The sequence below is a fragment of the Panthera leo genome, chromosome D4, assembly GCF_018350215.1.
Source record: "Panthera leo isolate Ple1 chromosome D4, P.leo_Ple1_pat1.1, whole genome shotgun sequence".
Classification (NCBI taxonomy): Eukaryota; Metazoa; Chordata; class Mammalia; order Carnivora; family Felidae; genus Panthera; species Panthera leo.
The window spans coordinates 18,999,886-19,014,113 of record NC_056691.1 but is presented as its reverse complement, the minus strand read 5'-3'; the positions used below and the strand labels follow the sequence as shown (position 1 = coordinate 19,014,113).

Genomic DNA, 14,228 nt, shown 5'->3' with positions numbered 1-14,228 from the left:
TGGAAAAGTTACGAACCAAAGAAATAACAGAATAGTACTTTTCTGAGCTGAAGAAGCAGCTGATTCTGCAGGTTACATGACTGGGGATTGTACAAAATTAATTAAAACAGAGTATCATCCCAGAGAACTTTGTAAAATGTTGAATTTTTAAGAAAATAGAGGGAAACCTGCCCATAAACATGGAGGAAAATCACAGTTACTCAGAAAGGAATAAAAATAAGACTGGTCTCACATTTTTCTCTAATGGTAAATGCCAGAAAACAATGAAGCAGTGTCTATACAATTTTGAGACAAGAGATTAGGACTTAAAATTTCATGTCAAACTGTCATCAATTTTCAAGAATAAGGCATTCTCGAACAAGCAATAGCATAACATTATTATCCACAAACCTTTTCTGAAAAACTAAGACTTTTTCCAACCAAGCCAGGGATGGCTCAAAATAAAATCTGGGAATTGAGATGTAGGAGCACCTGACCGGCTCATTTGGAAAAGCGTCTGTCTGGCTCTTCATCTCAGGGTCATGAGTTTGAGCCCCACATTGGATACATATACTTAAATAAATAAAACTTAAAAAAAAGACTTGGGATGTAAAAATATTAAGCAACTAGTCAAATAAACTTGTCAAATGCCCCCAAAAAGCCCTGAGTAAACACATTTTTAAAAAACTAATCATTTCATATTAATTTCAGTCAAAAATTCCAAATTATATGCAGAAGAAACTGGGAATTTGGAAAAAGAAGCTGAAAATACAAAAGTATTCCATATTTTGATGGGTAAATTAGAAGATATTGTTTCACTCTCAAAATTTAAAATGCACTGAAATCTTCAAGAGAAAAACAAAACAAAACATGTATTTTCCAAATCATCACGAGAAGAAAATAATCCATATAACAAAAAAATAGCAAGGAATCTTAATTTAGTTATTAGAAGGACTAGGGGAGCCTGGGTGGCTTAGTCGGTTAACCGGCCGATTTCGGCTCAGGTCATGATCTTCGTGGTCTGTGGGTTCGAGTCCCGCGTCGGGCTCTGTGCTGACATATCAGAGCCTGGAGCTTGCTTCAGATTCTGTGTCTCCCTCTCTCTCTGACCCTCCCCCGTTCATGCTCTATCTCTGTCTCATGGGTTAAAGATCTTTATTAAAAAATTATACAATTAGACAATAACCAAAATTCTCAGTAAAAGTATTTAGTTATAGTGCATCTAAATGATGGAATATCGTGCAGTAAAAATGGTGTTTTAAAGCAAACTTATATGCTCACAATGCTAATAAAAACAAGAGATTCAGAAATACACAGATAATAAATACACAGATACACAGTAAAATAGTGTGTAAAGAAATGCATCAAAATGTTGACAGTGTTGGGATTTCAGGATCATGGTTTTCTTTTCACAATTTTTCTATGGAATTAAAAAAAATTGACAGTTATAATTTTTATATGCAGGAAACAACCACAGTAGTAACAACAAACAGCAAAGCCAAGAGAGGAAAAGCAGAGGAGACAACAGGCTTAGAGTTTTTGTTTATTCCATGAAAAAAAAATCAAATGTAAATGTAAACAGGATAAACTTAGTTTAAAATATTTAGAAATGCTTTTAATTCATACAAATTTTAATCTGTTTAACTCACTGAAGAATATTCTTTACAAAAAACTTCATCTCAAATTTACCTTAGATAGGAAACTGTAATTCAAAGAAAATAAAGTAACCACAGTCCTCAGAATGTTAACTACACATGCACAGGCACACAGTTTTAAACTCACAAGACAACGCAGTGTGACAAATGCTTTAATCTACATATGTAAAGGTACAATTGAAAACTGGGTGCAGAGAAGCACTTGGGTGCCTCAGTTGGTTAAGCATCCGACTTTGGCCCAGGTCATGATCTCCTGGTTTGTGGGTTGGAGCCCCGCAGGGGGCTCTGTGCTGACAGCTCAGAGCCTGGAAACTAGATGTCAGATTCTGTGTCTCCCTCTCTCTCTGCCCCTCCCTGGCTTGTGAACTGTCTCTCTCTCAAAAAACAAATAAACATTAAAAAAAATTTAAAAAAACAAACAAACAAAAAACTGGGTGTATAGATTAAGGTAGTGAGGGAAGAGATCACCGGCAGTGAGAGTTTTTCTGGCAGAAAGGAGTACCAAAAAGGTGAAAACCTATGGAAGGGACCCAGGGGATTCAAGAAACAAAGACTTCAACTGGTCCTAAATACAGGGAAAGAGAAATGTTTAGAAAGGTAGCCTCGAAACAAATTTTACTGTAAAAGATATGGTAAGTCACTAAAAAACTTTAAACAAGAGAGACAGGATTATATTTAGTATTTTTGGAAACCTACCTCTGGTGGCAAATGAGGGTTTAGTAGGGACAAGGCTACAGAGATGCAGATAAAAAAAAAATCTACTTGAATAAGAAATGTGGGGAGGTTGAGCTAGGATAATTAAGGGAAAGATTAGACAAGAGGAGATCTTTAAAAAATAGCTTAACTATGTGATTTATTAATTATGTGATACTATTAATTATGAGACTATTAGAACTATTAGTTATTTGATAATTAGGAGGAGGTGGCAGCCTGAAGCTCAAGAGAAGTCTATGTTGGAGTAAAGATTTGGGGATCACTGGCACACAGGACTCTGGATTCAATATTAAACCAAAGTCTGAGGTTCTTGATTTAATAACTACTTCAAATAATTCTAAGTTTAAATCCAGTGTTCATTACTGCAGATTATTAATTTTATAAATTTCCATGAAGACTGCAATTATTTTAGCTATCAGAATTTCAATATAGGATCACTTACTTTTATAATTACAACAGTGCAGTAGATAAGATTTCTAAACACTTTATATCTGAACTGGATAGAGATAATTGCAAGGGCAAAGCCACAGGACAAGCCTTAGAAGTCTCTATTCAGCTTCAGCCAGACTCAACCAGTTGTCAGAGAATTAAACTATGATGCCCTACGTCATTCACAGCATATAAGGAATTACTAACTTTGCTCCTGTGTATGGGTCTAGAATGTTACCAGACATACACCATTCTTTAATGGATAAAGGAGATACTCAAGTCATTCTCTGTAGATTTTAATTCTATTAACACTGTATGGGCAAGGCTACTTGAGGGTACACGGATTGAAGGGCAAATGAGAAATTGTTTCTATTTCTTTTTGTCAGCTTTGATCAAATATTTTTTTTAATAATGTGGATAATCATAAAAAAACAGGCTTCCTCTCTCTCAACTTACTCCACAAATGAGAGAACTGATAGGGCAGGAGGAGTTCTAGATATTTGCCAGTCCAGTCTTGGGCTCTAGACTCAATGCTTATTTGATTTAATCAGTGGTTAGAAGCATATATTTAAGCAATGGAAGGAAAGCATAAGTGAACTCAGATATGGGCCCACTGAGAAGTGACAGCTGAAAACAAAAAAGCAGACAAAATGAATTTGAGAGCCTGAGACCAGTAAGAGAAACAAACAGCAAACTGAAACAAATGATACTAAGAGTAGTCTTGGAAAACCAAGATTTAAATCTAGTCTTTAAGAAGCTTAGAAATGTAGCAGTCCCTTCCCACACCCGTCAGCAAGAAGAAGGTATCTACTGTTTGCAAAAATCAGACATTTCAATATTCACATTATGTTCATTAAAAATAAGAAAAATGTGAAAAACCAAGTTATTGTAATAAACCCTGACATTTCTTTGCCAGATTCTACAATGACCAAATTTGCCATACTTGCTTCAGTTCTTTCATTTTTCTTTTTTTGAAGCATTTGAAAGTAATTTATGCCACTAATTATCAGAGAAATGCAAATCAAAGCCACAGTGAGCTGTCACCTCATACCTATTAGAATGGCTATTATCAAAAAGACAAGAAAAGAAATTAAGTGCTGCTGATGATGTGGAGAAAAGAACACTACTGACTGTACTGCTGGTGGGCATGTAAATTGGTGCAGCCGCTGTGGAAAGTAGTATGAAGGTTCCTGAAAAAATTGAAAATATAACTATATAATAAGATCTAGCTATTCCACTTCTGGGTATTTATCCAAAGGAAATAAAAACACTAATTCAAGAAGATACAGGCATCCCCATGTCACCACAACATTATTTACAATAGCCAAGACATGAAAACAATGTATGTGTCCATCGATGGATAGAGAAACTATGGTGTATAAACACAAAAGATTATTATTCATCCGCAAAGAAGGAGGAAATCTTGCCATTTGTGACAACCTCGAGGGCATGATGTCAGGTGAAATAAGTCAGAAAAAGACAAATACTGTATTCATTTACGTAAGGGATCTAAAAAGCCAAAAACACAACCATTAAACAACAGAAAAATATAAACGTGTAGATAAAAAGAAAAGAGTGGTGGCTGTTAGGGTGGGGATAGGGTGTGGATAAAGTAGGTGAAGGTGGTCAAAAGATGCCAACTTCCCAGTGGTAAAACAGGTGATGGGGATGGACTGCACAGCATGGAGACTATAGTTAATAATACTGCATTGTACATTTGAAGGTTGAGAAGAGAGTAAATCTTATCAGGAGAAGAAATCAGAAGAAGTAAATCTCATCAGAAGAAAAAGAATTTGTAACTCCATGTGGTGATGGGTGTTAGCTAGACTCATTTGTACATATACAAATACTGTATCATGATGTTGTGTTCCTGAAACTAGTACCATGTATAGGTCAATTACACCACAATTTTAAAAAAGTAAATTATAGACATTATGTCAGTTTTACCCCTTTATATGCCAGTATACCTTTTTTAAAAAATGAGAACATTGTTTTACATAGCTGTAATGGCATTATCAGTGCTATGTTGTTAAGAAATCATCATAAAGTCACTGTGTGATAATCTTCTTACCTTTGGTTGTACTGAACAATGTCACTCTTGGTGTGATTTATTAACAGGAATGTAGCTGCTCCATCATGATAATCTGAAAATCTAATAACTGTAGAATGTTCGGCCAAATTAACCTCTGCTATAACACCTCCAAGCTAGCAAAAGAAAAAAGAAAATATTCTCTTATGTGACCATTTTCCAAAGAATATTAACCAATAACGTTTAATAAGACTGTTCATAACTTAATACACTTTTGATGATTAAGAAAGCAGTTCAGGATTCTCTACTGCATGTGTGGGAAACCAGGAACCATCAGTACATCAGTATGTACAGATGGGTCAAATTCCAGACATGGTACATTATAGCATTCTGGGCACTCTAACTTCCGGCTTAACAATTAAATTGTTTTATGTCTCCGTTTCCTTTTAGTACTTTTTCCTTTTACAAAAAAGCAATGTTTGTTCATTTTGGTGAAAGGGAAAAAAAATCAGACAAATAAAATTACTAGTAAGTATATAATAGCTTCTCTAATCATACACACATGTGCACACACACACCACCCACCTCATCATCCAGACGCAATAAAATACAATTTTCTTGCTTGTTAAAATGTATCTTTTTGGGAGGGCCTTGATTTCTTTCAACTTGAACAAGCAGTGCATTAGAAGCATCCTCAGGCCAAAAGGGAATACACTGAAACATATATTACAAACATTTATTTTTCTTAAAAAGATTTCATAATAAAGATTTCATCATTTTAATAAACCCATCAGAATAAACTTAAATCTCTTTCCACAACGCTCTGGCTGTTGGGTTGCTCGGCTAAACAGCCATCAACTGCCAACTTAAGAGATGGGTCACCACCTCTGGGCACTGTGGATACAAGCAGTGAAGGGTGCTAAGTTGAAGAGGTATGGTAAGTGGAGGGTTGGCAAAGGGGCTTCAATGTGGTCCAGAGATCCGGAGGAGGGTTGAAAAGTCAGCATGTAAGCTGACCTGAGAAGCAAGTGATTGGTTTAAAACAAAGGGTACATTCAGTTCCTAAAAGTCATAATCAGGTTGTGCACACCATTCGGTAATTAAGCAGTAGCCAAAGTACACACAAAGGTTGAATCAGGTCATGTATGAATCCAAAGTCCTGGAAGTCAAATAAGAGTACAAAAGTCAAAGGATTATCTGAGGTTTACGTTAGGAAATAGGCTCAAAATCTTAAGGAACAACAGGGGCATCAGCGATCTGGAATCCAAACTAAAAACAAACAAGAGGCAAAGTTCCGTGAGAGAAGACCAGACAACATGAGCAGAAACAAAAGAGCTGGAGGACAGACAAGGAGAACCAGCATTGTCTAAACTGTTCTGTAAACCCTGTCCTTCTGTGATAAGCCCTAACCAGACTGATGACTTCACACATTTCAATGAGACTGTTCATGTGTCACACTCATCATCATGACATGACTTGCAGCAAAGCAGGAGAACCGGGATGTTAAAGCCAAGTGCATTAGCTTGTTAAGTCCATTTTATTCAACCCTAAGAGGTAATTAATGGAGCTAGACATGAGACAGGATTAAGGCTGTAAGAGGCTTAGAATGTTACCACCCAGGGCTTTTGCAACCTAGCAGGAACTTACATAGGAGAGTCAAAAGAGCAGCAATACTTCACCGAAGCATATTTCCCATGAGGAACGGAGAAGACAAAAAATGATGCACTCTGAATACCCTCAAGCCTATTTTCTGGTAGACTTGGCTTAAAAATGCATGCTTTATGTTTACAAATAAACACCGCATCTTTTTAAAGAGTTATGTGCTCGGGGCGCCTGGGTGGCTCAGTCGGTTAAGCGGCCGACTTCAGCTCAGGTCACGATCTCGCGGTCCGTGAGTTCGAGCCCCGCGTCGGGCTCTGGGCTGATGGCTCAGAGCCTGGAGCCTGCTTCCGATTCTGTGCCTGCCTCTCTCTCTGCCCCTCCCCCTTTCATGCTCTGTCTCTCTCTGTCTCAAAAATAAATAAACATTAAAAAAATATATTCTATAAAGAGTTATGTGCTCAAAATCTTGAGATTACAGCAAGTGCTAATGCACTTGTCTTTTGTAGTAGGAAAACAGTGATCTAAGTAAGTTTAACAAATCAACATAGGTAATAACCATGAGCATGCATCTTAAGGTTGACCACTTTAGGCCATAATTATGATGTAAAAAATTTAACAAAAGAAAATTTATCTCAAGAAAAGCTGAAATTGAAAACAAAAAGAAACTGAAAGGGGGCACCTGGGTAGCTCAGTCAACTGAGCATCCAACTTCAACTCAGGTCACAATCTCATGGTTTGTGAGCTCCAGCCCCTCGTCGGCTTGCCACAGTCAGTGTAGAGGCTGTTTCGGATCCTCGGTCTCCCTCTCTCTCTGCCCCGCCCCCCCCCCCCTCTCAAAAAATGAATAAACATTTAAAAAAAGAAACAAAGTAAAATAAAAAGTTAGGCAGTTGTAATTGCAATTAATGTAAACATAAACTGAACAAAGACAGAGGGTGTAAAAGTTAGGTTTTTAAAAAAGCTAAGACCCAACGATGTTTTCTGCAACAGACACACAAATCAAGACACAGAACTGCTGTAAGTAAAACTACGTAAGAAGCTACACCTAGAAAACATCTAAAGGAAAACAAATCTGGAGTTGGTCATCTTAGCATCTAGACAGAAGGGCTCTACATCCAACAAATCAAGAACCTTAGACTTCATGAGCACATGTGAAACATCTGCAAAAATACATCATATATTCATTCAACAAATATTTGGCAAGAGCTGGTAATCACTGATCACTGCTCAGAACCTGCTAACTGCTCTTCATTTCACTCAGAGCAAAAGCTAAAACCTTTGGAATAGCTCAAGAAACTCTCCATGATTGCTCTTCACTCCTGTTACACCTTGTTCTCCACTACTTCCCCCTCTCCAGTAATATTGGCCTCTTTTGCTACTCCTCAAATATGCCAAAAATCCTTCCACTTTAGGGCATCTTCCCTGGATGATCCTTCTGTCTCTAATGCTCTTTCCCAAGATATCCACATGGCTGAGGATTTCAGTTCCTGGCTAAAAACCTAGGTGCAATTTTGCAGGTCGCACCATAGGCAATTACGAAGGCCTCATCTGGCAGGCCCCACAGGGCTACACTGCCCTCCTCTTGGCTAAGTAGGAGCACAGTCAGCATACAGCAGTAGCAAGGACCCAGCCCTCACCTCCAGTGATGCACTTACACGTGTCAGAATTCCCACCTAAGTTCCCTTTATTCAGAGGCCTCTTTATATGGCCCGTGGCAGAGGCCTTTTTGACGACCTCCCTTCAAGACCTCTCTATCAAGGACAGAGGGGGAAGCCTGCAGAGACTTTCTCTCTCCTCTCCGTGTTCAGTACTTTTCTACTCTTAGCTCTTCCCCCCTTGTCATGGCTCATCCTCTAAGTCCATAAAAGTGTAAGAGCCTTTTGTTCCAGGCTCCCTTGACAGCCACGCGACCCCAAAGTCTGTGCTGATCCACCTGAACTCTGACCAATGCTGCTCCACACGGAAAGTGGAAGGGGGAGAGTGGGCACTTTCTCCAGGTTAGCCTCTTGCTTACATATGGGAGGAAGTGACTAAGGGCTTGACAGTCACTCTCAATTTGGCTTGCTGTCCTCCAGCTGCTCCAACACCCGGCAGCTCAGCTGAGCTCTTGGCAACTGCTACCTCCCACACTGCCTACATGTCTATTCAAATATGACCTCAATGAGTCCTATCTCTTGACCACCTTATATAAAACTATAGCCCACTGTGTTTGTTAGAACTCTTAATAATACTTCCTATCTTATGCTCGGTCTTATTTTCTTTTCCCTGATTAGACTTTTCACCTTTAAACACACTATATATTTTACTGATTGATTATACCATTATTAATGTTTCTACATACCCCCAGTGAAATGTAAACTACACAAACACAGGGACTTGTGGTTCTGTTAACAGATGTATCACAAGGCACATGAGAAATACACACAGATATTCATTAATGAATGAACAGGCAGACTTCAAAAAAAGTGGAACTGCTCAAAGAAACATAATTATGCAAATAAAAACCTGAAAACTTAAATAGCAGTTTAGACACAGGAAAAGTAAAAAGCTATTAAAGCTATACATTTAGAATTTATCTAGAATGCAGCAAAGAGAAATACATAGAAGGAAAATAGAAAAAAAATATATATAAAGAGATATGGAAGAGAGAATACGGAAGTCTAGAACATACTGATTAAAGGCCAAGAATAAACCAATGGAAAAACAAAGGAGATGCAGTATTTAAATAGAAAACAGTTGCAAATTTTACAGCAAGTACGAAATAGATCTACAAATCTCAGAGGAAAGCATCTGAAGCAGGACATATAAACGGAGCCCACACATGGACAAATGGTAGTATGACAGCAAAACAGCAAAGACAAAGATCATGAAGGCAACTGGGAAGAAAAATAACCTCCAAAGGAATAACAGAATCACAGCAGAACTTTGAACTATAGTGGAAGCCAGAAAATGGTGGAGTAAAATCTAGATATGTTGAGAAAAAATAGAATTCATTAGCAAGAGAAATTATCACAAAAGACGATGGTAAAAATTTTTATGGATAAACACAAACTAATGGCATTAGCTCCAAAACAAGCTCTAAAGGAAAATCTACAGAACATATGTCAGGAAGAATGGTCCCATCAAGATGGTTTGAAAGCAAAAAGGCACAGTGAATAAAAACAGCAAATAATGTCTCTTAAATCCTAACAGATTTACAATAAAATTTCTTCAAAAGTAAAATATTCCATCAGGCGGTCTTTTTAGAAAGCTTTTATGCAGAGGTCTAATAGCTAAACATGGAACCGAATAAAAATTTCACTCCTAAGTCACTACCGTCTTCTTAAAATAACTGGCTTAGCTTACTCTATAAAGGCATTCTTAACAGCTTTATGGAAAGAACAAATCATTTCCTACTTTTTACTGCATTTATACTTTATCTAGTCTTCTTCTGTGTGTTTTCACTGTTTGGTTACTAGTTGTTAAATATCTACTTCCCTTATCAAGCAATACATTCCTAAATGACAAGGTTTGGTTTTTAAAAATTAAGTATCTAGAGCCTGGTACAAATAAAATGGAGTGTGGGGGGCAAATTAAAAACTTACAGAGTGGTTTCAGGTATTTAACTTCAAGTAAAACTCAAAATCCAAAGAGGTACATTTTTGACATTCATCTACCCACCTGCTCTAAATCAAGAGAGAGCCATTTATCATTTCCCTCTTCAGCCACTGATATATGGTATTTGCTTTTGTTTTCAATCATATAAAAAGGGGTAAAAGTCACAATTCTGGTAATGTTAAAACTGCTGAGGTCTATAGTGACACCAACCTAAAGGGAAAAAACAACATTTCAAAAACTGTTACATTACCACAACATCCTAATAAAAATTAAGTATTTGACAGATATAATTTAAACACAAGTTTCTTGAGGAGCAAAGAATGAACTCACTTGATACTCCATTTTCAGGCCTTTACATTTAACAGCTCCATGACTCCCAACAGTATCAATTGAAAACTGATCTGACAATTCACTATCAGTTACCATAAGCTGAACCTAGAAAAAAATTTCCAAATACATTACAATTTAGATATCTTTAAAAATTCCTATGTAAATTGATAAATTTTTTGCTTGTTAGCATAAATATTACGTTAACGCACTAAACGTTTCTGCATACTAAAATCTAACATTTTAACCTCAAACATATAAATGTTATTCTAACCTGTTTCATAATGTTCTTCAAAACTTTAAAAAAGGAGTGATAAATAGCTGAAGAAAAATGAAAGTTTAAAAAAATCTTACATACCTTATTGTTATTAAAAAAATGCTTTGGTTGAAAAGAAAAAAGAATGGGTTTTTTGTAATAAGGTGGATGCTTTCGATGAATTCCATCTGCTTTATACTGTAACATTCGACCAGTTTTATTGACCATCCAATAAGGACTATGAAATGCCACAACTGTCTGGCCGATATTGTAAGTTACATGGATAGCAATATCTAAATCAGTCTTTTCTATTTCTGTAACACAGGTGAAATTGATGAAACTAATATCTTGCTGATTAGGCTTTATACAATATTCACTTTTCCAATCATGATTAAGATAGTCAAGTAATTTTAAATGTAGTCTGGCTTTATCCAACTGCGCAGTACAAATATGGGCTGACTGTCCTTCATTTAGAGTATAAACTCTGTGTTCAATCCCCTGTAATAAAAAAAAAATACAGTAAAATTTTAAATGTGTCAGAATAATATGCCAAAAACCTCTCTTTAATGATTGCAAATGGCATACACATAATGCTTCTGAAATACCTCTGTCAGAACAGGTCAGAAGACTTATATTTGACTTCTAACTCTGCCAAATGTGTAAGCTTCTATAAATTATTTAATCTGAGACTTGAATTATCATATTTATAAAATGGTCTAAACCCTCAACTTCAAAGAACTATGAGGATAAAATTAAATAACATAATGAAAAACTATGCTGAAATAAACATTATAAAGCACTATAATTAGTAAAACATTAAAAAAATCTTATCCACTAGTGATTTTAGTTTTGAAAACTACAAAATAATGAAAAATGAAAAAAAAATGATAGTAATCCAAAATAAGCAATCCTAACTAATTTTTATTTCTGCTTTTTAACAATCCCTCATCACCCATTTCCAATCACTGTTTATACTACACCTTACGTCTCAAAACTGTTCATTTCTCTCTGTCCACCCTTCCATGACCTTATTAGTTCATGTCTCTCGCTTTAGTCTCTTAACCGTTCTTGTCCCTTGTAATCCTCCCTCCATACCACAGCTAAATTCTCTTTTTAAAAATTTATCATATCCTTTGGAAACTAGCAAACAAAATGTGATCCCCAAAAGTACCAAATTAAAAGTCTTTGAGAATGGAACACACATAGATAGTTCATCACCAGTTTTTCAATCATCTCTAATCTGATTCCTTAGTGTTGTTATAACAAAGGAATCTCTTAAAGATTTTTAATTACTTAAAGCAAAACTAATGCAAATTACTCATGTCTGACATCTTAGTTAATATTCCACAAAATAAGAACAGTAATGGTTGGTGGTGATGTGAGAGAGGTAAATAAATTGCAACCATAGGCCTGTCAGGCATTATGCTAAATCTTTTATAAGCATTATCTAATTTCATTTTCCCATATACCCATTATACAAGTTTTATTAATATCCCTATTTTATGGACTAGGACAAATGATATAAAAAGATAATACAACTTGCTTAAAGACATAAAGCTAGTAAATAAAAGAGGTAGGATTCAATCTCAAATCTATCTGACAGCAAAGTACAAATTGTTAACCACTATAGTATCTGCCAACCATATGGAAGAGATATCCTTAAACCATAGATCTGTTAACTCCACCCCCCCAATTTATCAGACAAGTATAAACATATAGTAAATCCCAACAATTATTAATAGACCACTACAAAAATAATTACTAGACTACAGTAAAGAACTACCTTCTTATATTTGATAAGCATGGCAAATAGAATGTTTACTTAAAAACTACACTGTTGGTGAAAATGCAAAGTGGTGAGGCCACTGTGGAAAACAGTGTGGAGGTTCCTCAAAATTTAAAAATAGATCTACCCTATGACCCAGCAATAGCACTGCTAGGAATTTATCTAAGGGATACAGGAGTGCTGATGCGTAGGGGCACTTGTACCCCAATGTTTATAGCAGCACTTTCAACAGCCAAATTATGGAAAGAGCCTAAATGTCCATCAGCTGATGAATGGATAAAGAAATTGTGGTTTATATACACAATGGAATACTACGTGGCAATGAGAAAGAATGAAATCTGGCCTTTTGTAGCAACGTGGATGGAACTGGAGAGTGTGATGCTAAGTGAAATAAGTCATACAGAGAAAGACAGATACCATAAGTTTTCACTCTTAGGTGGATCCTGAGAAACTTAACAGAAGACCATGGGGGAGGGGGAAGGAAAAAAAAAAAAAGAAAAGGTTAGAGAGGGAGGGAGCCAAAACACAAGAGACTCTTAAAAACTGAGAACAAACTGAGGGTTGATGGGGGGGTGGGAGGGAGGGGAGGGTGGGTGATGGGTATTGAGGAGGGCACCTGTTGGGATGAGCACTGGGTGTTGTATGGAAAACAATTTGACAATAAATTTCATATTGAAAAAAAAAGATGGAAAGATCTGTTATAACAAAAGAATCAGATGTAATCTGTTAAAACAAAAAGTACTTAAAAGAAAAAGCATCTTTATAGAGCATAATATTCTTTTTAGAAAACAAACATAAGAGGGGTGCCTGAGTGGCTCAGCTGGTTAAACATCCAACTCCTGCTCAGGTCATGATCTTCCGGTCCATGAGTTCAAGCCCCTCATGGAGTTCTGCGTTGATAGATCAGAGCCTAGAGCCTGAGAGATTCTGCACCTCCCTCCCTCTCTGCCCCTCCCCCACTCACATTAGTGCACACGTACATGTGTGCATGCACTCTCTCAACAATAAAAACATAAAAAAAAGTTTAAAAACACTAGCATGAGAATAATATAATGTAGGCTGTTGTTTCTATTTGCCTAATATTTTAAGACGAATTCTCACACTTGTTTCAAAAGTTAGTGTCCATCTTTTAAACATAATAAATGAGATACACATGAAAGAAAAAGATTAAATATATATACACAGGCATACCTCAGAGATAATGCAAGTTCAGTTCCAGACCACAACAATAAACCAAATACCACAACAGAGCATGTCAAATAAATTTCTTGGTTTCCCAATGCATATAAAAGTTATGTTTACACTATACTGTAGTTTATTAAGTATGCAATAGCATCATGTCTAGAAAACCATGTACACACTTTAATGCTTTATTGCTAATAAACATTAGCCATCATTTGAGCTTCCAGCAAGTCATTATCACTGATCATAGATCATAACAATTAATAATGACAAGTCTGAAATATTACAAGAGTTACCAAATGTGGCAAAAAGATATGAAGTGAGCAAATATTGTGGGAAAAATGGAGCCAAAAGACTTGCTTGACATAGGGTTGCCATGAACCTGAAATTTGTAAAAAAATGGTTTCTCTGAGAAGTGTGATAAAGTGAGGTATGCCTATATTCTAAACCTGAAATGATTATCTTCACCTGAACCACTACTTTCAGATGATGTAATTACAGTTTTTATTATCTCTTTTTTTCTGAATTTTCTAATATATATATATATATATATATATATATATATATACACACACACTATTTTCATAAATGATTTTAATTTTTTAATGTTCACTTTTGAGAGAATGGTATATCACATTTGTGCATGTAACATATTCAATTTAGCAGCCATAT

At 36.1% G+C, this 14,228-nt stretch overlaps 1 protein-coding gene across 1 annotated transcript in view; it reads right to left on the bottom strand.

The window, feature by feature from the left end:
- VPS13A (vacuolar protein sorting 13 homolog A) overlaps positions 1-14,228 on the bottom strand; it is a 234,969-nt gene that overhangs the window by 39,451 nt on the left and 181,290 nt on the right. Inside the window, 5 exon segments of the mRNA XM_042913973.1 lie at positions 4,849-4,982; positions 5,392-5,520; positions 10,069-10,215; positions 10,336-10,440; positions 10,691-11,086. Coding sequence (XP_042769907.1) covers positions 4,849-4,982; positions 5,392-5,520; positions 10,069-10,215; positions 10,336-10,440; positions 10,691-11,086 — 911 coding nt within the window.